The sequence below is a fragment of the Artemia franciscana genome, chromosome 9, assembly GCF_032884065.1.
Source record: "Artemia franciscana chromosome 9, ASM3288406v1, whole genome shotgun sequence".
Taxonomy (NCBI): Eukaryota; Metazoa; Arthropoda; class Branchiopoda; order Anostraca; family Artemiidae; genus Artemia; species Artemia franciscana.
The window spans coordinates 42,579,463-42,607,259 of record NC_088871.1 but is presented as its reverse complement, the minus strand read 5'-3'; the positions used below and the strand labels follow the sequence as shown (position 1 = coordinate 42,607,259).

General features: G+C 34.9%; 1 protein-coding gene across 4 annotated transcripts in view; it reads left to right on the top strand.

Annotated features, from left to right (window-relative positions):
* Nucleotides 1–27,797, top strand: part of LOC136031442 (tryptophan--tRNA ligase, cytoplasmic-like) — an 85,328-nt gene that overhangs the window by 47,922 nt on the left and 9,609 nt on the right. For 2 of the 4 annotated variants that reach the window (XM_065711031.1, XM_065711030.1), the window contains exons 2-4: nucleotides 4,952–5,106; nucleotides 6,565–6,796; nucleotides 13,285–13,467. In XM_065711031.1, the coding sequence (XP_065567103.1) occupies nucleotides 4,952–5,106; nucleotides 6,565–6,796; nucleotides 13,285–13,467 (570 nt within the window). Of the gene's footprint in view, nucleotides 1–894; nucleotides 1,036–4,951; nucleotides 5,107–6,564; nucleotides 6,797–13,284; nucleotides 13,468–25,133; nucleotides 25,302–27,797 lie in introns of those variants that run through there. The other 2 variants (XM_065711033.1, XM_065711032.1) reach the window with 2 other exon arrangements.

The window sequence follows — 27,797 nt, the reverse complement described above, 5'->3', positions numbered from 1 at the left end:
TCAGTTGATGATGGTGATACAAACTCTATTGATGTGCTGTGACCTAGTTTAAATTTATCCAACATTTCCTAATATTATTGCACTATAACTGAATAGTTTGAGCTGAAAAGAATCATGATAGTTGAAAATTAAATATTATTGCACTTGGAATACCAGTGTCTGGTGACCCATCTAATTTTATTCAATATTATTTAGTGCAGCAGTATTGCATCAATCCTGGCGAGCTAATTAATGTTAGATGTCTGTCATCTCGTCCAAATTCAACCCCAAACCAACATCCTCCACTGGTAATTTTCACTGTGTCCAATTTCAAGGTTAAGAAAAAAAATCCTTTAAAAATTGTTTGAACTCAGAGCAGACGTCCAGTTTTTATCTGACCAATCCAGGGAGGACCACCTTAAACATAGAGAGCTTGTTCAGCAACTGAAAGAGAGAACAGCATCAGGTGAAAAAATCTTGTAATCAGGAACTCAGAAATCATCATAAAAAACGACGCAAATCTGCTGCAGACTGCAGTTCCACAGCAGGGGATGATTTTGGACTAAGCTGTAATGTTTCTTATCTGGACAGACTATTGTCACCAGATGAGAGTGTAAATAGTTTGTTTGTTTCAGTTGATGATGATGTTTCATATATTAATGAGTTGTCCTCAAGAAGTTCCCATTTTTTCAGTGCTAATTCAACAGTTTCTTCTGGTGCTTCATCAACTGAGCCTCTTTCTGCTGGTGTATTTTTTGCTAATAAATCATCTCTGCACAGTGCAAACAAAAGTGCAACTCGTCATGCAAATAATATTGGAAAATTAAGGATTCTTAGTGTGAACACTAATGGCTTCTTCAACAAGGTTCCAGAACTCCATCTTCGCCTAGCAAAAAAAAAGTTGATATTGTTGCCATATCTGAGATATGCCCCAAAAATGTGAAACAGCCTCTTACAGCCCAAGCACTTGAAATCAGTGGATACGAACTCATATCTAACATTGAGTCCAATGCCTGCAGGAGAGGTGTTGGAATATATGTAAAAAGCAGTTTCAAGGTAAGCCCTTTGATTCCTTCTTCCCATTGCTGTATTTGGGTTGAGAATGTCTAGGTTAGACTGCAGTGTGGTAATTTTACAATGGTGATTGGAGTGGTTTATTGTAGTCCTAATACTCCCTCTTGCCTTGAATCAGAACAGTATATTGCTAATATCATTTCTGATATTATCAAAGACTCTTGCAACCAACATGTGGTGATTCTTGGAGACTTCAATTTTCCCAATTATGATTGGGTTGATGGTTCTGGCAAAGAACAGGAATCTCCATTTCTTACTTGTCTGTCTGAACATTCGCTGTTCCAAACTGTTGACCAACCTACATGGTATAGAGATGGTCAAGCATCCAACATACTGGACCTAGTTATTCTTAATAATCCAGATTTGTGGACTAAAAATGAATTTCTTGCCCCTAATCATGCTGCTATCCTCACAGAATTGTGCTTGTCTACTACTCAACCTCCTCCTAAACATCACAAAGCTATTGATTACAGGCGTATCTCTGAGAGACTTGCTGACTTTGATTGGGATGCCATATTCACTTCAGATATCAAAGAATATTGGCAGAAATTCAAAGCTGTATTGCCAGTTTTTGAAAAAGCTCACACTAGAACATTTTGGAGGAGACAGGCAAAAACACTACCCTTCATGACTTGTCTAACTAGCAAACTACTGAATAGGAAGAATCAAACCTGGAAACACTTCAAAAAAAAGAAAACAGATGCAAACTATCAGAAGTATCAAAAGGCATGGAATGAGGCCACCAATTCCATCAAACAACTGAAGAAGAGACATGAAAAAAGGTTAGCTGAAAATATAAAAAATAATCCCGAGCTGTTTTGGCAGTATGCTTCTGTTAAATGTTGAAATAGGCACTCTGTCCCTGATTTGACTCATCATGGTCAGACAGTTTCAGACCCAGCTATTAAAGCCAAGATCCTAAATAACCAATTTGCATCAGCTTTTACATCAGAAACTGCTAGTAAGCTCCCGGCTCCCCCCTCATATATTGTTACTCAACCAATGCCACCTCTTGAGCTGACTGAGGAGTCTGTTATGAAACAGCTAGCTTTGTTGGATGTAAATAAATCTGCAGGGCCAGATGGCCTCCACCCCTGTCTCTTGCCTGAGTGCAGAACAGAAATAGTATACCCACTCTCAAAACTCGTTAGACTATTTCTTGATAGCTCAAAGCTTCCTGCTGAGTGGAAAGTGGCATATATTACCCCCATTCACAAAAAGGGAAGGAAAGATTCTGTGGAAAATTACTGGCCTATTAGTATTACCTCTGTTGTTGTTAAGCTTCTTGAACATATTGTCAACAAAGCAGTTATTGAGCATCTTGATTGGAATCATCTTCTTAACAGTTCTCAACATGATTTCTGATGCAACAGATCAGTTGACAGTAATCTGCTTGAGTCATATGATTATATTACAAAACTACTAGAGTTGGGAACCCCTGTTGACATGATCCTCCTTGATTTTTCAAAAGCATTTGACAAAGTTTGTCATAGGAGACTTGAGCTTAAGCTACGATCTATTGGTTTGGAGGAAAAAATTCTTCAATGGATCCTGGATTTCTTGAGAAATTGTGTTCAGCATGTAAGACTGTTTGATGCAGATGGCAATCCTATTCTATCCTCCTTTCAGAATGCTATCAGTGGGGTTCCACAGGGTAGTGTTCTTGGCCCCACCATGTTTAATATTTTCATAAATGATGCTCCTCTAGCGCTTAAGAGCAGGATGACGTTATATGCTGATGATTCCAAGGTAATTGGTCCAGCTAGCACTCTTGAAGATACTTCCCAACTTCAAAATGACTTTGATCTCCTTAGCGTGTGGGCGAAATCTTGGCTACTCACTTTCAATGTGTCAAAATGTCATGTTTTACACTTTGGGCACAAGAATATCAGTACAACTTACTCTCTTTACGGTCAGCTCCTTTCTCCAGTATTGGAAGAATGTGAACTAGGAGTAATTGTTGACAATGATCTTAAATTTAGCACTCATGCAAAGAAGGTAGCAGCATCAGCTAGCTCATCACTAGGGCTCATAAAAAGAACAGTTTCCTCCCGTTCTCCTAAAATTCTGAGCCTTTTGTATAAAGGACTTGTTCAGCCGAGGCTTGAGACAGGCATGGTCCTTGCATCCCCCTTTTTCAAAAAAGATGCTAAACTTCTTGAAGATGTCCAGAGAAGAGCTACTAAGATGGTGAGTGGACTGCATGAGCTCCCTTACCCTACAAGGCTATGCAAGCTGAAACTCTCAACTCTGGTTTATCAAAGAAGATGGGGTGATGCCATTCTGGTTCATAAACTTATTAATACAAAGGCAGTTCCTGGTGTTCTTCCTCTGGCGTCTCAGGATTCTCGTACAAGGGGACATAACTTGAAGTTATCCAGGCATTTCTCCTCAAAGCGGCAACGCGCCCATTTTCTTACCAACCGTGTTGTCAACCTCTGGAACAAATTACTGCCAGATACCATTGCTGCCCAAACCACAGACAGCTTTAAGAATCATCTTGGCAACAAATGGTCAAAAAAAGAATGGAAGTATAACTGGGAAGCACTCGAATCGGAATCAGCAACATCAAACCACTAGTCAAGTGTATGTATTCAACTAAGTGTCATGTGTTATCTACTCTGGAGTTTCTACAAGGAAAAATCCTTATATTGCTCCAAGCTGCAATTTAAGGTAATTTAAGTTAAGACCATTTCTTCAGTGACTGACAATTCTGGTATTGGATCAGATATTAAATCTGCAGGTGCTGCAGGGATAGTTAGACAAGATCAGATGGTGAAAGTAGAGGTAAACTGGGTTTTCAAAACACTAGCCTTGTCTACTGGGGAAGAGTGGGTTAATCTGTAATGTTTTAGGTCAGAAATGGTTAGGATTCTTAGCAGAAACATGTCTCTAGAAGGATATGGGGTTTGCCTTGATATATGTGGTAAGCTGCTCCTCATGTTCAGATTTTAGTTTCCTAATTGCATTTTAGGCAAGGTTCTAAGCCTTTGCATACTTCTGCCAATTTCCCTGTGTTTTCTTGTTTTGTACTTTTTCTGGGCAGTTGCTTTCCTGGTGATTATTCTTTATGTATCCTTGGTGAGGAATAGAATTGGAATAATATATGGGAGGGTGGATGGAAATTTTTTTTATTTTAATTCCCAAGTTTTGGTTTCAATGAAGATGCGAAAAAAAAATTCTAGGATGGAAAAAAAGAAAATTGGATGTGTGGTAGAATAAAAGAAGAAAAAGGGGAATAGTTAAATATATTTTAAATGAGAAATAACAGAAGTGATCTAAGCAGTGCAGGTTACCAGTGAGTGTACTATCATCACTATCTAGTTTGCTGCTAAACAAGAAGCCCCAATGGATTTTTTTCTTGTCAGTTATTCAGAGATAATAGAAATATGTGTCAAACATAAAATCTTCTAACATTATAATAACAAATAATAATAATAATAAATATAACAATAATAATAATAGCAAATATTTTTATCAAAAGAAGTTTCCCTTGACCCTCTCTTCCTTTTGTTAAAGAAACATTAAAATTATTGCCCACAAGTATTACAAATATAAGGCAAAAGTTTTGATGAAAATGTATTCATAACAAAGGTGTACACAGGTCTGACTGTTTGAGAGGTGGTAGTCAGCTTTTAGGGGGAAGATGCTGTCCTGGGGGGCAAAAATATGAAAGTGGTCTGTTAAAGTGGCCAACATTTTACGTTTACCTGGGTGGGGGGCAGCAAGGGAGCTCTGAAACATCCTTGTAGTACCGCCCTCCCCACCTGTCCATAAGCAATACACATATGTATAAATTTAACTTTCATACCCAATTGTTTCTGAACATACCAAATATATCAGTTAAAAATCAACAGAAAATGTCAGGTTTTGTTAACAAAAGATTCTGAATTTACAGCACAATGGCATCTGAAACAGACGCACTAGGCACTTCTATAGGTAAACCACTGGTTGCTGCTGATCAAAATGGGCAAAATGCAGTAGAGGATTTTGTGGATCCATGGAATGTTCATACCTCATCCATGAAAGGAGTTGACTATGACAAGCTCATAAGTAAGTTAATATTAATTTTTAATGTTTTCTGCAAGTGTAACAATTGACCAACAAGGAATGCCCTATCGTGGAATGGGAAGGACTATCAACATCTACCTTAAAGTACCCAGGGCATCAAGATAGAAATTTTTTTTGCTTCGTACGAAATTATAGGACTATTTATCTGAAAGCTCTGATGTTCATATTTTTATTTTGGCTGTTTCAGAGTTATGTAGTTGTCAGGGTAGTATCCCATTTTCATCAGTATTGCCACATTACACTCTGAGAATAACTAAGCAAAAATATTTGGTTAAATTTACAAACCGTTCATCTGTGATAATTCAAACATCAACAATTTGTTGATTCTACGAATCAGGTAAACCTTCAAAGGAAAACTACACCTTCTTAAGCTGTTTGGTGCCACATGTTTTTAGCTTGTTTTTGTTGATTTTTTTTTTTGCAACGTTTTTTATTTATTTATTTGGCTCCACTACTACCAAAAATTAGATGCCTGAATTAGGAGATCTTCTTTATTAAAACCTAATTCTTGATTTTTTTTTTTTCTAATGTTTTAAGACACTCATAGCTGTACAAGTTTTTTGATAGAAAAGGATGGGGGTTTCACTGTCCTTGGTGCTTTAACATATGTTAAAATAAGAATCGTTTTCTATTGAATGGACTAAGAGATTCTTTCAGACGGTTTGTGGTAACAGACTGTAAGTAAAAAATAAGCTATAAAACGTAGTTAAACTAATACAAATTAAAAAAAGTAAAAGAAGATGGAAGATCGATCTTAAGTATACAATTAAGTCACACCTGTTAAATTCTGAACTTAAGGGGCATATCCACAATTTTTCTTCAGGGAGATAGAGTAAAAAAAAATATATATAATGCATCAAAAATTCATTTATATGCACTTGTGTTCTCTTTCAACCACCTGGCCCAAAATTTTGAGGGGAGGGGGGGGGGGTGTTCAAACCTGTAAGATTTGGTTAGACTTGAACAGGCTAAGAGATTCTTTCATAATGGTGATCTATTAAGTAAATCACTACATTTTAAATACATGTCTACAACCGCCAATACTTCTTGCATCAGCATAACCTCATTCTCCTTCTAGATTTAAAATTCACTAATTAGATTTAAAACTAAACAAAGCACGTGTGTCCATACAACAGTTGTATTTAAATGTTATGAACTTTCATCAATTTGCATAATGTTTCAATCAATTAATAATGTCAATTTATTCAGTTAATCCAGTCAATAAATTAACTCACCCAATTCGATTGGTTTAGTAACTAATAATAGTTATAATTTAGTAAAAATAACTATCTTCTTGTGTCTGAGAATCATACACAGGTCTTTGCCTGATCTCAGTTGTTGCTTGTTAGGATATAATCCACAAAGAGATACACTGAGAAGCCATAAAACTTAATATTAATCTCATGCGGATGTATTTATTTCGAAAATCCTTTTTTACAGAGAAATTTGGTTGTTCTGCTATAGATGACTCACTAATTGAACGATTCAAACGAGTTGCTAAGGTTGAGGAAGTTCATCCCCTCCTAAGACGGGGTGTATTTTTTAGCCATCGAGATCTTCACGTCATCTTAGATTGTGTTGAGAAGGGGCAGAAATTCTACTTGTACACTGGTCGTGGCCCCTCCTCTGATGCAATGCACTTAGGACATTTGATTCCATTTTTGTTTACAAAGTAAGTTGTAGTTTTAGGATTATTGTCATAGTTTATGACAATTATAATTTATATATTTGTCATAGAAAATATGATATTTTGTAATGTTAAAAATAATGTTTGATAGCTTATAATTATGTATTTATATAAATAGTACATACTTATGCTCTAATTTTGTATTTAGCTCTATAATTTTAAGTTGATTTCATATTCATAATAATTAAAGCTAATACTAAAGAGTTCATTATGCGACTACCTAACTAAACAAATATCTTTTTAAACATAACTTTGTATTTGATTTTTTAAATCTTGTATTATTAATTATTTTAATCATTTGTTCATTTACTTGGTGCTTCAATATCTGTAGATATTATTTTTCTAAAAAAAAAAAAAAAAAATCCAACTAGAAAAACAAAGCAAACGATTATGCTCTGAATCTGAACCTGTTTTTTAGTTTGATATTTGTGCTTATTTATCACGAATATATACACTTGCCAATCATGTTAGTGGTGTTTACTATTATTTAAGGATAGTTATTCGATGATACCGTTGAATCATTTAAGGGATATTTTTGATGATGTAGAGGAGTCATGTAACGGATTTTTTTTTTTTTTAAGTGCGGATTTTATATTTTCTCTGGTATTTTTTCAAAATAGCAGACAATCATTAATGGCTATTGGCAAAGGTTACGAATAGTGGCTCTCCAGAAGGAGACATACAAGGAAAAAAAGAGAGACGTTTTTAGATTGCTAATTTTATGCTCCTTTTTATGAACTTGTTCGCGTTTTTGGCAATTCATACCCACCCTCCCCTCTATATAGCCTTAGGCTATATACAAAACAAACAAAAAATAAAAGTTGCTCCGTTATATTCCCTATTTTATGCTCTTTTTCATTATAATAGTCGTTGCCCTGGTAATGCCCCCCCATTCCATTGATGGAAACGTATATAGCCCTAATAATAGGGGGAAACCTAAAACTTGGAAAACACTTAGAGTGGAGGGATCGGGATGAAACTTGGTGGGAAAAATAAGCACAAGTCCTGGATGCATGATTGACATAACCGAAATGGATCCACTTTCTTTGGGGTAGTTGGGGGTGGGGTTGATTCTGAAAAATTAGAAAAAAATGAGGTATTTTTAACTTACGAACAGGTGATCGAATCTCAATGAAATTTGGTATTTAGAAGGATATCGTGTCTCAAAGCTTTTATTTTAAATCCTGACCGGATCTGGCGACATTGGGGGAAGTTTGGGGTGGGGGAACCTAAAATCATGGGAAACGCTTAGATTTGAGGGGTCGGGATGAAACTTGGCGGGAAAAATAAGCAGAAGGCTTACATGCGTGATTTACATAATCGGAATGGATCCGCTCTATTGCTGGAGGGGGGTTAATTCTGAAAAATAAGAAATAATTACTTATTTTTAACTTACAAAGGAGTGATCGGATCTTCATGAAACTTCATATTTAGAAGGACCTCGTAACTCAGATCTCTTATTTTAAATCTCAACCGGATCAGCCGGCAGCTGGGGTGACTGGAATCTTAGAAAATACTTATACTAATATACTTCTCTTGAGGCATTCCACTTAAAGCCTTTTCGCAGGTTATCTTAGTGACTTGACTATATAGGTGAGCCATTCGAAAGAGGAGAATTTTTCCAGTAGATTCAAAATGTCTTTTTAATTATTTGCATTAGAAATTCAAAACCACGGCTTAAGAAAACTGTGCTTAAACATGGTATTGTCAATGCATTCATTAATTTTCTATATGAGCTTTGTTAAAATTCAATTGAAGACAATGATCAACTGCAAGAAGTAGTTAAGACATACAAAGCAACGTCGCTCACTTGTACATGCCCCCAATCTTGCAAAAAGAATGGAGAAGGTTTTAAAAGAAAGCGGCTTGTTCAAGCGGTTGATAGTTTCTTTTCATTGTTACTGCCGGTCATTGCAGGACTTGTAAACAATATTCTTTAGATGGCTAAACCTCACTGATTGACGTCAATTGAACTCGCTCTTTTACCAACAGAGCACCAAAAAGGCTAAGGATATTAAGGTGAAGATTCCAGGGAATGCTGAGAGAAATGTCGAATTAAACCTAAACACAATGAAAATGCAGGCTGTCCAAAGGGTGTATCCCAGGAAGGACTTAGGCTATTGAGTTGGGGCTTTAAGTAATTACCTATTATTAACTACCCGCAGCTTACCAATCGCTTATATTAACTTCTGGAAGATAAAAAAAAACTTCTTTTTTTAGACAATTGGATATCCGCATTTTGTAAGTTTTTACGCAAGTGTGTCCATGCAAAGTAAAATCTAACAGTGACAAACAAAAAATAACCTAAAAAACCAATATGCTCAAAAAAGGAAACAAAAAGTGCTTTAATTTATAGGGTAAAAATTCCATTAAACCTTACAGACCGGGACACAAATGACGACCGCGACACAGGGAATATAAATGACGACCGGGACACTTAAAGAGAAATTACAGACCGGGACACCGGGACAAAAATGACGACCGGGACACCGAGACAGAGGGAATATAAAAGACGACAAACAGCCGTGGTTTTTTAAGGGGAGGGGATCGTATCTATTGCATCTTGTCCTATCTATTCTATCTTGTCCTATCTATCTATTTCTATATCAGGAAGTCTGGATCCTCTCCTCTGAATTTATCTGAAAAGTCTCTGAATATCTGAAACATGTGTCTAAATTTTAAAATAGATCTAAGCACTTTCCTGCTAAAGTTGGTTGAAGCGGCGAGGGGGGGGGGAATGCCTAGGAAAATCACAATTTCCATGCCTTATTTTATCAACCTACTTGCTCCCCTAAATTCAAGCCTAGCCTATCAGTATTGAAAGTTTTACAAATGTCCTTCTGAAAAGCTGGTTCTGGAGTGGAATTGCAGGGGCCAAGCGCTCTCTTTGTGCCCCCAATAGTATTCTTTGAAAATCCTTGTAGGATTTCACTCCAAGCAAAGAAGAACATGCATACGCGTCTGTTCAAACAGATATGTATTGTTACATGGCTCAGTTTATTCAGTGTCTCTCTTATCCTATTTTAGCCCCGATCACAGGCGAAGAAATCATTCTGTAGCTCTACATCCTCGATAATTTGCAGAAAATACGTTCCCACGAATTTTTGCCGTGGGGGATAAAAAAATTGGTAGTTTGAATAGGTTTATTACAAAATCATGGGAGCTGACATGAGAAAATGAATAAAAAATACTTTTCACCTGGAAGTAATTAGTAGCATTAAAACGTAAAACGAGCATAAAATATTATGTATAAAAGAAGGTTTTCTCCTCTACAATACCTTGCTCTTTACGCTAAAGCATTTTTAGTAGTTTCAAATATTTAATCTACGGATTTTGTGATTCAGGGTCATTCTTAAAGATTTCGGATGAAATTCAAGTTTTAGTGTACAGAGCGAGGTATTGACGAGTTGGCAAACCCCCTCTTATACATAATAAAAAAAACGTAAATATATAGCCCAATTTATATATTTCCCATGCCTTAAATTGAATCAACGTTGACGTAATCAAGAAACGGAAAAACACATGTGAAATATATCATTTGGGCTATATATTTGCACGTTGGGGAAGGTGGGAGGATAAAATATAATTGAAGCGCCTTCAAAACGTGTTAACTAGAATTCTTCTACACATTATGAAGTAAGAATTGTTTTCTTAACATATCTCCTTCTCAACAGTGCCAATTCTAGGCTTATACCAAAAAGATCCTTGAATTCATTCAATATATTTTCTTGATAATCATCTTTGAATCTAAAATACAATTTATGAACAATTACGTCAGCTATTCCGAAAGTAATTTTTGCTTTGAAATAAAAAAAGCAAGATGATTTGTTTTTTAAGTTACGCTTTCGGGATCTACACCCTTAGCCTAAAATTCATCGCAGTTTATCGCCTGTTGCCAAAACTGGATTTGATTTTTTTTTTTTTTTTTTACATTTTCATTTTTCAGTTCTTGTCAGTTTGGATGTCGCCAAATCAAAAAGTTTTTAAGACTTTTTGGGAAAAATTGAGTTTACAGCCCGCCCTTTTAAACTAAACAGACTATATTGACTTTTTCAAAAGATTTGTTAACAGAGTAAACGCAGGAAAAACAAAGACAAAAAGTAGTCAGCGAAAAAAGGCAGAAAAATAAAAAAAAATCGGTTTAGTATCTTCGAAATGTATTCACTACCATTTTTCTGCATATTATGAAGTAAGAATTGTTTTCTTATTACGTTTCCTTCTCAATAGGCCCAGTTCTAGGCTTATACCATATTTTGTTTTCTTTTTCATTTTCGTCTAATGTAAATACTAAAATAAGGTACTGGTAAAAATCAGTCAGTGAAAAAAAGAGAAAATCGTAAAAATTTCTGTTGAGAATAAAATTTCAGTGAAGGAATAAGATTTTTTTTTTTTTTTATACAAAGTTACTAAAGTTTAAAGTCTAACAGACAATTTTTACAAATCTGACGAAACAAAAACTAACACAAGAAGTTCCTTTCTTGAATAACGGTGAAAAAGCAGCTGAACATTAAACCCATATTAAGTGGCATATTAAATTATCAAATGGAAAAATTTGTGGTCTAGGTTTTTTGAGCGGAGGTCGTGGCCCAGCTATTTGTAATTTTATACCCTTTTCCATTGATATGTGTTCTTTGTTGTTTCTTCGTTCTCTTGTGTTTTGTCACCCTTAGCTAATCTGGTCTCAGGAAGTAAAATTGATTTTCTTTTGCCCTAGCTTGTTCTCACTGTATTTGGAAGTCTTCTTTTTTCACTCAACAGAAATAATCAGGAAGGGTTTTTTTAAAAATTAAAATTGATTTTGCTGCACCTTTTATAACTTACTACTGAGTCTCAATAAATATTGAGTTCATTTTAGTTCATTTTAAGTACTTTTTGTTCATTTTAAGTACTAAGTACTTTAAGAATTTTTGTTCATTTTAAGTACTAATGGTATGAAATTTTACTCCTTTACTTCATTTGTCTAAAACTGCTAGATTCTATTAATTCTAGATAATCTATAGCAGCGTACATAAAAGGCGTCAATGCATATTTTATTGGAAAGCTGGCCAAGTTGGCTCCCCAAACAATCGTTTAGTATCCAAAATAGAACCTATTGTTTTGTTATATAGAGGACGTCATTGTAAATTACAACAATTAGATTTGATCAAGGGCTTTGACGGAGGTAGAGATTAAAGCGTTCTTTTGGCGTGCTGAAAGTAATTGGTACAAATAAGAACCTATAGTCACCCTCCAGCTGCTGAACGTACTGTTTGATGTCTAGCCGTGACGAAGGTTTTTTTAAAGCCGTTGTCAAGGTTGGATGGGCTAAAACCAGTCCTGGTTTTCAAAATCATGTCTAGGGTGTTAATTCTCCTGGATATATGAAGTGTCAACCGTGGTGTTAGAAAAGATCCCCTGAGGACCAAACGAGGTGGGAAAATAAGTTATCTTGCTAGTACTCCTTCTGAGGATTAAGCATTGCTGAAGGATGGGGAGTAGAGATTGACTCTCCCCTCACTTTTGACAGACGAGTGTTGCCTGTCCAATCCGATCTTGATATGATGAATCAATCTTGACGATTGATGAAGCTGGTGTTCTTGATATGGTGGAAACTAATGATGGGCACCTTGACACTACCAAGGAAGACTTATTCTATGAAGGCAAAAAAGAGATGGGAAACCCCTTTCCCGGGGTACCTAGCCTGAAAGGGCATTAATAGTTGTGTGGTAATTGTTTCATTCTTTCTTTTTACGTGGGGGGAATGGACGCCAGTTTTGACTCAGATTGTTTGGGTTTGTCCACATTAGTAATAGTTATGTTAATAGTAACAATAAGGACTTTGATTTCTTTCTAAAACATGAAAATATCTGGAGTTAATCAGCTTGCCTTCAGAATATCCCCAGATTTGTTTTTATCAGCAGAGAAAGATGCTTCAGACAGTGAAATTTTTATCTTCCTGACCTAACAGGAATTATATAACAGTCTGCAAATGGCCTTTATACAATCCTTTTTTGTATCCATTTTCATTTTCTTTGAAATTTCAATCTGTCGAAGTTGCAATCTCCTTGACTTTAGGCGCTAAAAGCTTTTTCTGAATGATCCTCATACAAGCTTATTTTTTATTCACTTTTTTAAAGTTGCCATCTCCAGGTATGGAAAAAGTTCCAAAGCTGCCAGTAGCAGAATTCACCAGAATTCCAAAAGCTGCCAAATCTACCAACAAATTTCAAAATCCACCAACAAATTTCATTAGGTCATGAAAGCTGCCAAGTAGAATTGGTACTTATTTACCCCACTTTTCCACGGCGGGCCATCTCCCTGGCTTCAGGCACTAAGACAGTCCGCGAATGGCCTCCCAACGGTTTTTTTTCAGATTCTATTTTTCAAATTGCCGAAGGAGGCTTGATATTTTTTTTTGTATTGCCATAGGAGGCACTAAAGTATTTTAGAAATAGTCTTGATAGAATTGTTTTCTTATATTCTTTATTTTTTAGATGGTTACAGGAAGTTTTTGATGTTCCACTTATAATCCAAATTACTGATGGCGATAAATATTACTGGAAAGACTTAAATTTGAAAGAAGTAAAAGAAATGGCAGTCAAAAATATAAAAGGTATTATAGCTATTGGCTTTCACCCAGACAAGACGTTCATTTTCAGGAATTTGGAGTATATGGGGTAATTATTCTTTTACGTCTTTTTCACTATTTTATCAGTTTTATGTCAACAAGAAAACAGATAAATTGAGAGTAAAATATATAAGTCAGGATATAATAACATTACCGTGTCTATGGTGGATGTTAGTTATAACAACTTATAGTTTTAGCATAGTAGCATGACCCATTAAAAATATCGGAAAAATACATTAAAAATTTAATTATTAATTAATACAAAATAAAATAAAACAACCAATAAAAAAATGAGAAAATTCCTCAGCATTTAATCTATGAATAAACACTGAAGGATAGTATTAACTTCTTAAAATACATCAAAGAATATACGTTTAGACAAAGGCTGACGATTTTATTGTGTTAAATATATAAGACGCAATTGCGTTTAATATATAGAACCTCATAATTTTGAACGTTTGGCATATAAAATGTTTAAAGTTATACTATGTTTTCTGTAACTAGCAACCAGATATTCTCCAAATCGTGTGAAAATGGGTCAATATAAAAACACTTGTCATATTTTAACATTGGACAATCTCTGTTGCTAGGTTGGAAAAAAAAAACAAGGCTGAAACACCTGAAGAAAACCATTTACAAAAAATAAAAATTTAACAAACAACCACAAATTATTAACTGAGAAAGATTAAGACTGAAACAACCGGAGAAAACAACTATTATAACAAATAATTATAGAATAACAGTAATTATTAACTGAAAAAGAATCGTTAAAAAAAACTGTAAAAATCAAACAGTTCGTGGTAACGAACTGTAGTAAAGAGCAACCTGGCTCAATAGTAACCGAAACTCTAAAAAACGGATTTTTTCTTATAAAAATAGTTACATCAAAAGAATTGCATTGTAATGCTGATTTTAAATATATAAGTTTAGACTTACCCATCAAAAGTCACGAGCCGAAGAAAATTTGCCTTATTTTAGAAAATAGGGAGAAACACCTTTTAAAAGTCATAGAATCTTAACGAAAATCACACCATCAGATTCAGCATATCAGAGAACCTTTTAGCAGAAGTTTCAAGCTCCTATCTACAAAATTGTGGAATTTTGCATTTTTTGCCACAAGACGGATCACGGACGCGTGTTTATTTATTTTTTTATTATTTTTTTTTTCAGGGATAATCTTATTGATCCAGTGGTCCTAGAATGTCGTGTGAGGGCTCACTTGAACGGAAATGAAAAGTTCTAGTGTTTTTAAGTGACCAAAAAACTGGAGGGCATCTAGGCCCCCTCCCACGCTCATTTTTTCCCCAAAGTCATAGGATCAAAATTCTTAGATAGCCATTTTATTCAGCATAGTGGAAAAACCTAATAAATATTTTTTTGGGGACGCCTTACTCCCCCACAGTCCCCGCGGGAGGGGCAGCAAGTTACAAACCTTGACCAGTGTTTGCACATAGTAATGGTTATTGGGAAGTGTACGAACGCTTTGAGGAGAATTTTTTCAGTTGGGATGAGGGGCTGAGGGGAGGGGGTTATACGGGGGGAACTTTCCATGGAGGAATACGTTATGGGGTAAGGAAATTTTCATGAAAGGGGGAGCAGGATTTTTTAGCATTTTTTAAAAAATACAATGAAAAAATAAATATGAAAAAGTTTTTTTTTTCAACTGAAAGTAAGGAGCAGCATTAAAAGTTAAGCGAACCAAAATTATAACGCATATGAGGGATTCACCTCCTCCTAATACCTCGCTCTTTACGCTAAAGTAATTATATTGATTTCATCTATTTATTCTACGGCCTTAGTGATTCAGGTGTCATTCTTTAGGAATTGGGATAAAATTTAAACTTTAGTGTAAAGAGTCAGGAATTGACAAGGGGGTGAATTCCCTCATATACGTAATAAAAACATACAAATATAGAAGCTCGTCACAAAAGTTATTTCGTGAGTTCCGTAAATTTTTACTTAATAAAAACGTTCGTAAAAAAATTAAAAGTTCTAGTTGCCTTTTTAAATAACCAAGAAATTGGAGGTTAACTAGGCCTACTCCCCCGCTTCTTTTTTCTCCAAATCGTCCGATCAAAACTATGAGAAAGCCATTTAGCCATAAAAATAAATTTATATGCAAATTTCGTTTTAATTATTCATGTGCAGAAAGCCAAAATTAAAACATGCATTATTTCAAAAACGTTCAGAAATTAAATAAAAAAAAACAAGTTTTTTTTTTACTGAAAGTAAGGAGCGAGATTAAAACTTAAAACGAACAGAAATTACTCCGTATATTAAAGGGGCTCTTCCCTCCTCAACGTCCCGCTCTTTGCGCTAATTTTTTTTTTTACTGTTCTAAAAAGTAGAGTTGAGAGAAGGAGTCAAACTTATTTGTTTCCGATTGTTGTACAAACCGGTATTTGTTTCCGATTTTTCTTCATTACAGTTTCAGCATCAACTCAACTTTTAATCACAGTGAGTTTTATGTACCCAATTTATTTCTGTGCTTAGTTTAATGTAAACCATAGCCAAAAGTCCGGTCTCACATAGATATGAGTCAGTAAAGAGGACTCATCTTTCAGCAACTGAAAGATGGAATTTCGACCACTGTTTACGATTGCAACTATTTTCAGCGAAGTCTTTCAGCGATCTTCCGGTAAATCATAAAAAGTACTAAATATATCCAGTCTCTTATAATTATATGCAATGCTTACTGTCAGACATGTGTAAAAAAACGGATATTCCCTCTTACTACCGGAAATCTGCTGACTAAATTGTTGGTGAATATGCTTGCCTCATGCTTCAGCTGTCCGTTGCATTACGTAAACGCCAGATTAGTTACAGACTTGTTCCTCGAATTTTTGGAACATGACCTGGCTCAGAAACTTGATGAATAATTTTTTTTTGTTTTGAATTTTCCTCTAAGCTAGCTTGCCTTTTGGGACGACTTTTTTTTTATATGTTAGGAACAGCTTTAACCGGATACTAATATGAAGTTTCTGGAGGAGACACTATTTTTGTATCCTTGCCATAGCCGTTATTAAAATACACAATAACCTGTTTTGGTTTCTTCTTTTTCTTCTGGTTTTCAGAAGGTTTTTGATTTACTTTTAGCACCAATTTCATACAACCTAGTCCAATAACTTTTTTATCCCGTCTTCTTGTTTGATGTTTGATCATAGGAAATAGATTTTGCAGGCTTGTAGAGCGTAAATGCTTCCTCGGTGACCTAGGATTGTGCTTGCTACTAATCGCTGTCTCAGTTTTTGATTTAGGAAGTCTACCCACTTTACTTTGTTTGGGATGGGTTTGAGGCTTCTGTTTCTCTTCACATTTGGTATGCTTTAAAGAGCTTAACTCCAACTTTGTTTCAGCATCATTTGGCTTGGACTCCTGCACAAGACTCGTCATATTTTTGGTATGAGAAAAGCTTCGGATGAAAACTTGTTGCTCCACATTCTTGTGGTTTTCTGACTGGGATCTGCTGAGCTTCTTGGGATTCTCTGTATTTGATTTCAGCTGTATATCACTGGCAACAGTGGTCTTGCTTTTTAAATCACACTGACTATCTAAACTACCTTGCTTCTTCAAAGTCTGAACTGGAACTGTTTCATTTTCAAGCCAAACTGTCACTTTATCTTTCATATGCATTTAGCAGTTTCACTTTTCCATTTACTATGCAGACATTTACAGAGCAGAGTGCGCTTTCCATGAATGGAAGTTTTTCAATGATGGCCCCATTTACGTTCCACACAAACTCTAAGCGGGGAGTTCCTCATTTGTTACTCAGGAGCGTCTTTGATACTTGGTACTTGATGCTATAGCATGGGTGATCAGTAGAACCACAGAGCGCACACTTCATAGCACCAGAATAGGGTTTGTCCTTTGAATTACTGTGATCAGCGGTGTACCAAGAAAAACAGGCAGAGTTCTTACAAACTTTCGCGGAATGTCCATATTGCTGACAGCTATAACAGCGCATAGGAAGGAACTTGTATTCCTCAATTTGGTGCCTTTCGAAACCAAAAAAATAGGGTTCATACAGGCTCTCTGTAAATCAGCTTTCTGTTCAAACGGTAGTTTGTATGAACGAGTCTGACGTATCTTCTCAGCTTTCACACAGCTCTGAATCATCGCACATAAGTCATAGTCGTTGAGTGTTGAGCCAAGTGTTGAGCTGTGACACTAAGTCTCCATCAGACCTTTACACCAATGATCACATGATGCTCACCAGATAGAGGAGTTGCTCGGATTTTTCACAGCAACAGTAATAATTATTACTACTACCTATCCTATCTAACCTATCCTAATATTACTATCTGTCTAATTACTATCAATATTACTATCTAACCTAGCCCAACTAAACCTAGCCTGACCTATCCAGTTTTTTACATTCATAAAGATATTTGTTATTTTCAAAAATATGTTTTGGCTCTGCAATTGTATTGGCTCTGCAGTATTGGCTTGCTCTGCAATTGGCATTATGTTCATATTTAATATGAGCAAGGTATCGGAGGCCTTTTCTCTTGCAGAAAGAAATTCTGGGTCTTTTGTATATTCTGTTTCTATACATTTTTCAAGTTTTATAGCAGCTTCCTTCAGGTTTTGAAAAAGCTTAGATTTTTTCAAGTTTTCGAATTGTGTTTTTGTTAGGAATTCTGGATAACTTCGTAAGTTCTTAATAATGGCTCCTTGGTGGAGCCCCAGAAGACCAATTCCATGAAAGGCCGCCTCTAAAACGACTGCTGGTGGCCTACAGTCAATTATCCTCATAATTTTTTCCATCGTCCCTTCAATAAACATTTTTTCTTTGTCAGAGTACCATTTGTCCCATTCTAGACCAATATATTCAATTACTTCATTGACAATGCGTAGTGCAAACAACTGGTCTTCCCATGGTTCTTCAGGGGTCAGTAGATCATTAACCGGGCCTTTTATCAGCTCAAGAAAATACCATCTAAAAGTGTATTTGTTTATAATGAGGATTTCATGGAGAATATAATAAATCTTGTTCAGAAGCTGACCATGATTAGCTTCATCGTCCTTCCTTTTTGACTTTTCTTCCTTATTTTTGTCATGAATTTCAAAGATTTTCCTCAAGATTTGATCAATTTTAATTATTACATCACAGTCGAATATTTTAGCACCGAAGGTTTTCATACAGACAACCAATAAATCGAGCTTTTCCAACAAAATCTCCTTATTTGGCTCATCGACTATATATTCCACTATAGAAAAGAAAATTGTTTTCTTATATTTTCGATCTTTATATTTGGCATACTCACATACTACGCGACAGCTTTGTACTGCAGCTCTTCTGATGTTAACTTCAACAAAATTAATATTTTTTAATATTATTTCGCAAGCTTTGTCAGCGTCAGAAGAATCTTCTTTGACTCCCGCAACAAAAGTTGCCAGTATTTTCAAATCAATAGCTTTCCTTTTGATGTCTTCTTTTATTTTTATTTCCATATTGTTCTCAGCAGCATCTCGATCTTCGAAATGTAAATCAGGTTCCATATTAGCTGCTTGAATGACAAGTGGTATAGCCATTTGTAGGTAAGGTTCTAACTGTGGTCCAAGGATTTCACATATTCTAGCCCAAGCTAAAATCAAGGACCCTAGTTGAGGGCCGTCATAAGCCATTTTGCCAGCATTGGTATGAGACTTGTGAAGCAGACCCGTGACTTCTTTGACGCCAGTTGCAAACCCTTCACAGCCAACATCTAATCCTACACCCTTGTTGGCTGTTTTGAGATCATTTTTATGCTTAAGAATTCTATCTGGGTTTCTATCCACATTCTTTGGCCTTTCATCCTTTTTGGATTCTCCATATTTTTTAATTGCCCACGTGGTTACTATTCCAGCGCAGGGAATCGTAATGGCTATAAATTTAAGCATCGTTAACACTCTTTTTAAATAACTGATAAAAAGGCCTGAAGATCTCCGTATATATTGTGAAAATGACGTCATTGCTGATGGACGGCTATAATACTAATAACAATACTGACGTCATACTAATCTGCACTGATAATGTATTTATAGAACCTGAAATGGGTCAAAATGTGAAAAATGACGTCATGTTAACTCAAGACTAATATACTTGAGAAATATTTCTTCAGTTCTCAAATATGTCTTTTTTAAGGAAAGTAATTTACAAAATGACAAAATCATAAAAGAGCTTCAAACTTATTAAATTGTGAGGTTAAAACAGATAAATTGAGAGTAAAAGATATAAGTCAGGATATAATAACATTACCGTGTCTATGTAATAACATTACCATGTCTATGGTGGATGTTAGTTATAACAACTTATAGTTTTAGCATAGTAGCATGACCCATTAAAAATATCGGAAAAATACATTAAAAATTTAATTATTAATTAATACAAAATAAAATAAAACAACCAATAAAAAAAAATGAGAGAATTCCTCAGCATTTAATCTATGAATAAACACTGAAGGATAGTATTAACTTCTTAAAATACATCAAAGAATATACGTTTAGACAAAGGCTGACGATTTTATTGCGTTAATTATATAACACGCAATTGCGTTTAATATATAGAACCTCATAATTTTGAACGTTTGGCATATAAAATGTTTAAAGTTATACTATGTTTTCTGTAACTTGCAACCAGATATTCTCCAATTCGTGTGAAAATTGGTCAATATAAAAACACTTGTCATATCTTAACATTGGACAATCTCTGTTGCTAGGTTAGAAAAAAAAAACAAGGCTGAAACACCTGAAGAACACCAATTACAAAAAATAAAAATTTAACAAACAACCACAAATTATTAACTGAGAAAGATTAAGACTGAAATGACCGGAGAAAACAACTATTATAACAAATAATTATAGAACAACAGTAATTATTAACTGAAAAAGAATCGTTAAAAAAAACTGCAAAAATCAAACAGTTCGTGGTAACGAACTGTAGTAAGGAGCAACCTGGCTCAATAGTAACCGAAACTCTAAAAAATGGATTTTTTTATAAAAATAGTTATATCAAAAGAATTGCATTGTAATGCTGATTTTAAATATATAAGTTTAGACTTATCCATCAAAAGTCACGAGCCGGAGAAAATTTGCCTTATTTTAGAAAATAGGGAGAAACACCTTTTAAAAGTCATAGAATCTTAACGAAAATCACACCATCAGATTCAGCATATCAGAGAACCTTTTAGCAGAAGTTTCGAGCTCCTATCTACAAAAATGTGGAATTTTGCATTTTTTGCCACAAGACAGATAACGGACGCGTGTTTATTTATTTTTTTATTTTTATTTTTCATTGGTAAACTTATCGATCCAGTGGTCCTAGAATGTCGTGTGAGGGCTCACTTGAACGGAAATGAAAAGTTCTAATGTTTTTAAGTGACCAAAAACTGGAGGGCATCTAGGCCCCCTCCCACGCTCATTTTCCCCCCAAAGTCATAGGATCAAAATTCTGAGATAGCCATTTTATTCAGCATAGTCGAAAAACCTAATAAATATGTTTTTGGGGACGCCTTACTCCCCCACAGTCCCCGTGGGAGGGGCAGCAAGTTACAAACCTTGACCAGTGTTTGCACATAGTAATGGTTATTGGGAAGTGTACGAACGCTTTCAGGGGGATTTTTCAGTTGGGAGGAGGGGCTGAGGGGAGGGCGTTATACGAGGGGAACTTTCCATGGAGGAATTCGTCATGGGGGAAGGAAATTTTCATGAAAGGAGGAGCAGGATTTTTTAGCATTTTTAAAAAAATACAATGAAAAAATAAATATGAAAAAGTTTTTTTTCAACTGAAAGTAAGGAGCAGCATTAAAACTTAAGCGAACCGAAATTATTACGCATATGAGGGATTCACCTCCTCCTAATACCTCGCTCTTTACGCTAAAGTAATTATATTAATTTGAACTATTTATTTTACGGCCTTAGTGATTCAGGGGTCATTATTTAGGAATTGGGACAAAATTTAAACTTCAGTGTAAAGAGTCAGGTATTGACAAGGGGGTGAATTCCCTCATATACGTAATAAAAACATACAAATATAGAAGTTCGTCACAAAAGTTAATTCGTGAGTTGCGTAAATTTTTACTCATAAAAACGTTCGTAAAAAAATTAAAACTTCTAGTTGCCTTTTTAAATAACCAAGAAATTGGAGGGTAATTAGGCCTACTCCTCCGCTTCATTTCTCTCCAAATCGTCCGATCAAAACTTTGAGAAAGCGATTTAGCCATAAAAATAAATTTATATGCAAATTTCGTTTTAATTATTCATGTGCGGAAAGCCAAAATCAAAACAATTTTTTTTTTTACTGAAAGTAAGGAGCGGGATTAAAACTTAAAACGAACAGAAATTACTCCGTATATTAAAGGGGCTCTTCCCTCCTCAACGCCCTGCTCTTTGCGCTAATTTTTTTTACTGTTCTAAAAAGTAGAGTGGAGAGAAGGAGTCAAACTTATTTGTTTCCGATTTTTGTACAAACCGATATTTGTTTCCGATTTTTCTTCATTACAGTTTCAGCATCAATTCAACTTTTAATCACAGTGAGTTTTATGTACCCAATTTATTTCTGTGCTTAGTTTAATGTAAACCATAGCCAAAAGTCCGGTCTCACATAGATATAAGTCAGTAAAGAGGAGGAGGACTTTCATAGATTCATCAAACAGGCAAGGATAGTTATCAGCACCTGAAAGACGGAATTTCGACAACTGTTTACGATTGCAACTATTTTCAGCGAAGTCTTTCAGCGATCTTCCGGTAAATCATAAAAAGTACTAAATATATCCAGTCTCTTATAATTATATGCAATGCTTACTGTCAGACATGTGTAAAAAAACGGATATTCCCTCTGACTACCGGAAATCTGCTGACTAAATTGTTGGTGAATATGCTTGCCTCAGGCTTCAGTTGTCCGTTGCATTAAGCAAACGCCAGATTAGTTACAGACTTATTCCAATTAAATAGGTAAGGTGCTACTACTTAGAATTTAAGAGTTGCAAGATATACAAAATGTTTAAAGCAAATACTAAGATATTCAATAACAATTGTTGTTCAATAAACAAATCAAGCACGCACACGGAAATTTTTATGGCGTTGAAGAGCGCAATAGTAAATACAAGATTGATTTGATAATTTGAATAAGAAGTGCGTTCGAATTAGGGAAATGATAGATTTTGAAGGTGGTCCTGGAACCAAAGTCCCCCCCCCTTTCGTACCTCCCTGATGCTAAAACTACCTTTGAGCGTAATGCTTTATTTATATACTTTTTCCGAGGCTCGATGTTTAAAGTAATATTTTGTTTCACAGTGCAGATTGCCTAAAACGAGACTGGGAAAAAATATTGATTGAATCTTTTAATATTAAGCTATTATAAATTGGGCTTAAGGAAATATTTCCTGTGTCTCTATTTATAGCAAAATTTCTGTTTATATATTTTTTTATCTCAATGACCTCTCTAAAAGATTGCGGTAAGCCATTTAGAGTGGATATTAAAGTCGCCTCTTCAAAAAGAAGTAAATGATCAGGGTTTCCGAAAATATGAAGGGCCAAAGCAGAATCAAAGTTGTCAAAAACAGAATGGCCAAATGAAGGGCCAAAGCAGAATCAAGTTTTAAAGAGTCTTATGAGCGATAGACGACTCAACTGTATCAACGCGTGCCTTTTTGTTTGTAAAACAATAAGTAATAATAATGAAAATTTTCATTTACTTAATATTTTGGAATACGAAAATACTTGCATTTTTTTAAGAAGTCTAATATCTATAAGTCAACTTTATGGACGATTGTCTCATTTTTTTTTACAAGGAATATGAAAGTGGTAACTTGCAAATATTTTATGCTTTAGAATACAGAAAGGTTTGGTTACATTTTTAAGAATTTTACTATCTTGGAATAAGTCGTCTTATTCCATTTCTAATAATCAATATAAAAGTGGCGCCTTGCAACTATTATATGCATTAGAGTACGAAAAGGCTTGGTTAATTTTTTTCAAAGATTCTATGGGCCTATGGGTGCTTGTAGAAAAATAATGAAAATATTGCAATTGTTCATACTTTGGAATAAGAACAACAATAATGGGAAGACAATGGGGAATTTTCCTAAAACATTGTTGTTTTTTTTTAACCATTAAATGAACATTTCGGGTCTATATGCAAGGGCTATATTTTAAGAGCAGATAAGACTGGTTTTCAAAGGATAGAAGCCCGTGACTTGGTTCCAGGCGGAGTGGTTGAAGTTTCCGGTGAGTAAAGGGTGTTATCAGCTTTCTCCAGAGATGCGAGTCTCAAGGCTTGGAGTGAACATCAGAGAAGGAATTTAAACCTAGTGAAAAAATTGACTACGGCTTTCAGTCTATTTGAGCTTGGTTAATCCCTGTGACACCCACACACACACACACACTGAGAGATTCTTATACTTACATACCTAAAAGGGCTGTCCTTAGCAAAGCACATTTATAAATCAAATAAGGCTTGGAATAAATGCGATCGTTAAAACTATAATTAAACAGTCTTAGAATAATTACTTCTAGGAAGTACATCCAGGCTGCTTCCTGGTCGTATTAAAAAGGTTTTACACTTTGGAGCACGAAAAGGCTTTAGAAACTTCTAAATGTCTAGGAGCGTCTGAGTCATATGTGACTCAATTGATCTGACGGTTGTATTCATGTCTGTATGAAATAATGAAAGTATAGTATTACAGTCTTCGGAGATTCTGTTTTTAAAAGCTTTGGCAAGGGCTCAGGGGAAGTCTTATAAACTGAAACCAGCCCATTTCCTTGAGATCGGTCTTATATAGGAGCTCCTGCTGCATTTTGGTAATTTAGAGAAGGCATTTGTCCCCTAGAATCCCCTCCTAGTGGCATTCTTAATGTTGATATTGATTGATGGCAACATTGATCAAGATGGGTCGATGCTGACACTAACCGGCTGTTTATTTTTCCTTAAGCCGTCGTTATTGGGTTGAAAAGTTATTCATTTGAGTTCATCATTCGGACAGGAAAAGGAAAGGGGAAGCATAGAGATTCTCCTCTGCTGACAACGCTGTCAGAAAACAAGCACAAAGTCATTAAGCTGACATGCTACTAAAATAATTATTCATGTGGTAAATTGTTGTTACAAGGGATAACATTTGAATTGTTTCTTACGCTTCATAAAATCAAGACTCTAAATTTGGGCCATTTCTGTCGTTGCCTATTTTCGACGAAAATTGAAAAGTTTCCCTGTAGAATCTCGTCTTGTCCTTGATAATAAGGATTAGGATGATTCAACGTAATTATGGTTATTTGAATTACATGGACGTGGGAACATTACAAGGAGAAATTCGAACGAAAGAGTTTTGAACAGTCTCTTGAACTTGTAAGATTTATAGAAATCTGTCTTTTTAGATAAATTTGAAAAATACGTTTTTTTTCAAATAAAAGTAAAGAGCGACAGTAAAAGAATAAAATTGTCTAGTATATGCGAGGGACTGTCTCAACCTTGCGCTCTTTACAAAAAAAAAAATTTTTACAAAGAAGAAAATATAACCGCTTTAACGTTGTTGTAGTTATTTAAGAAGGAATAATAAATGAAAGAAATATAGAATATATAGAAATATGTAATATAGAAATATATGATATGTAATATAGAAATATATTTAATATAGAAATGTATAGAAGTATAGAATATAGAAATGAAAGAAATAAGGAAGAAGAAATGGGTTAAGCAACAGGTATCTTCATTCTTTTCAAAATTATCAACTCTTCTAGGGCCCTTGCTGCACAGAAGAATGTTTATTAAAACAGGGAGCCAAGTGCAGAGAAGACAATGGTTGCCGAGACTCTAGTTATTGTGACGGAAAAACCGCTGAATGTCCGCGATCAATCAATAAACCAAACAAAACAGTGTGCAATTATGAATTTGTTTGCTTTATGGGCGTAAGTAGATCGGATCATTGCTGTTTGATTTGGTTTTGTGTATACGGTAATATTGCCATCTAGACATCTGATGAAGATCTCTCTTTTGATTGTTCCAAAACTATGAAAATTATTGAGTTTTCTCGTAGGATTTTTCGATTATTTTTTATTGAAAATACACATTTTTTTTAGTTGAAATCCATAGATTGCGACAAAATTAAGTAGAAACTGTTATTTTGTGTCAAACGTACTATTAACAGCAAATCTTCCAACTTACAATCAAAATTTTAGCTAACAATTATTTGACAAATTTTGGATAAACAAATTAATAACTTAAGTAATATTATTAATATTGCTAAACATAATTAACTTTACCACACTTGTTGTTAATATAATGCAATTTTTCATTATTATATTCTCCGCTTCTTTGGAGGTCTGCATTGCAGCTGTCTTAATTAGCGACAAAATCTATATTTTAATCATAAATATTACTTTACAATCTACGTTTTAGACATTTGTTTTAGGGAAGTTATTGTTCCTCAGAAATCCATTGAAAAGTTATAGATCCGGGCAAAGCGCCGGAAAAAGAGTTAAGCATGATTTTCTTACAATCTAGTCTCCCTTCCCCACTGACAGTTTTTGGCTCTTGCCCTTACTTTAAACACCTTGATTTGCACCTCTGAAGGAGTGCTCTGTGCTGGATTTTATTAACTTGGTGTTCAGGATTTGTAAAACATAAAGCAAAATAACAACTGTCCACAGTGTTTTGAAGGCCTAGTGTGCCACATTTGATCCATTTGATCTGTGCCACAAGGAATCCCACTCACATTTGAGTGGTTTGAAATCGTTGGAAAAACCTTCGCTACTCAGAAGAAAAAGCTTAATGCAACTACTAATTTGAACTAGTTCACGCAGAATTCTAGATCATGAATTAATTGTACGAAGCCTGAGATAATTGAAACAGCAAACAGTCAGGGTACGGGACCGGGGTCATATTAGGGTACGGGGCCTTAAGAAATAAGTAATTTCAGGGGCCATCTGGGTGACACCTTCCGCTTTTTCCACATTGAACCTACCGAAAAAAATCTACCAGAAAAAGGAAGATTTTTATGTTGTCCTTTCAAAGAGAAAAAGAGAAAGAAGAACAGATAGATAGATAGATAGAGAGAGATTACTTTCGTATATGTCTTATAAAAAAGTGCGCTTTAGTTGCTTTGATTTAATTGCAGTCAGTATACGTCAGTAACAGTCAGGGTACGGGACCGGGGCCATATTAGGGTACGGGGTCTTAAGAAATAGGTAATTTCAGGGGCCATCTGGGTGACACCTTCTGCTTTTTTCACATTGAACCTACCGAAAAAAATCTACCAGAAAAAGGAAGATTTTTATGTTGTCCCTTTTCCGGTTCAAAGAGAAAAAGAGAAAGAAGAACAGATAGATAGATAGACAGATAGATAGATAGATAGATGGATAGAGAGAGAGAGAGAGAGAGATTACTTTTGTATATGTCTTATTAAAAAAGTGCGCTTTAGTTGCTTTGATTTATTTTTTGACGTAATTTTGCAAGTCATTCATATTATTCCTTAATCATGCAAAGTACTCCGACTTTTTGACCCGTTGTTGTATTTAATTGTCGTATCTATGTCAAATTTGAGCCAGGTAAGTTCTTTTTGTTGGTTGATTTTTGTCTGTGTTAGTTTCTTTAAGCTAACAAAAACAACGAGTTTTTAACCAAAACATTTTTTGTAAGTATTCACCCTGCTCTTTTGCGGTGTGGCCATGTACATTAATTCCTTTTAATCCCGAACAACACAACCTTTCTGAACAGTGGAACCCACTTTTTATTACTGCTCAGCCATCAGTGCTAAAATCCCCCCCCCCAAAAAAAAACAACAACATTGTTTTCAGCTTAGTATTCCAATTTACATTAGTTTGAGTTAATCTCTCATTGCATAGTTATCTTTACTTGCTATTGGACATGTGAATTTGATTCAGCATATAGAACAAAATTTTTGAATATTGTCTGGTAAAATTCATCGGTAAAATACGTTCTGAACAAATCAGCCAATTTTTGCACCATGGCTCAAGTATCACTGCTAAAACTTTTTCTAGCCCAAGGAAATAACGGAATCTATAAAACGGAAAAATAAAAGCAGAGAAAAAAAAATGTTTTTGGTAAAATACATTCAGAGCAACAGTCCATTTTTTTGTTATGGCTCAATTATGACTGCTCAAAATTTTTCTATTCCTTAGAAAAAAAAGACTCTATAAAACGGAAAAATAAAAGCAATTACAGCTCAGCCATTACTGCTGAAAGTTTTTCTAACCCTTAAAAAACGGACTCTGTAAGATGGAGAAATAAAATAGAAAATACAAAACAGAAAAATAATGAATACAGAATATAGGACAACATTTTTTAATATTGTCTGGTAAAATTTATCAAGCTCTTTTTTAAGGAATTTGCTGGCTTCATTTTTAGGTCATGACCTAAAAAGTTGACCGTTTTGAAGTTTTAAA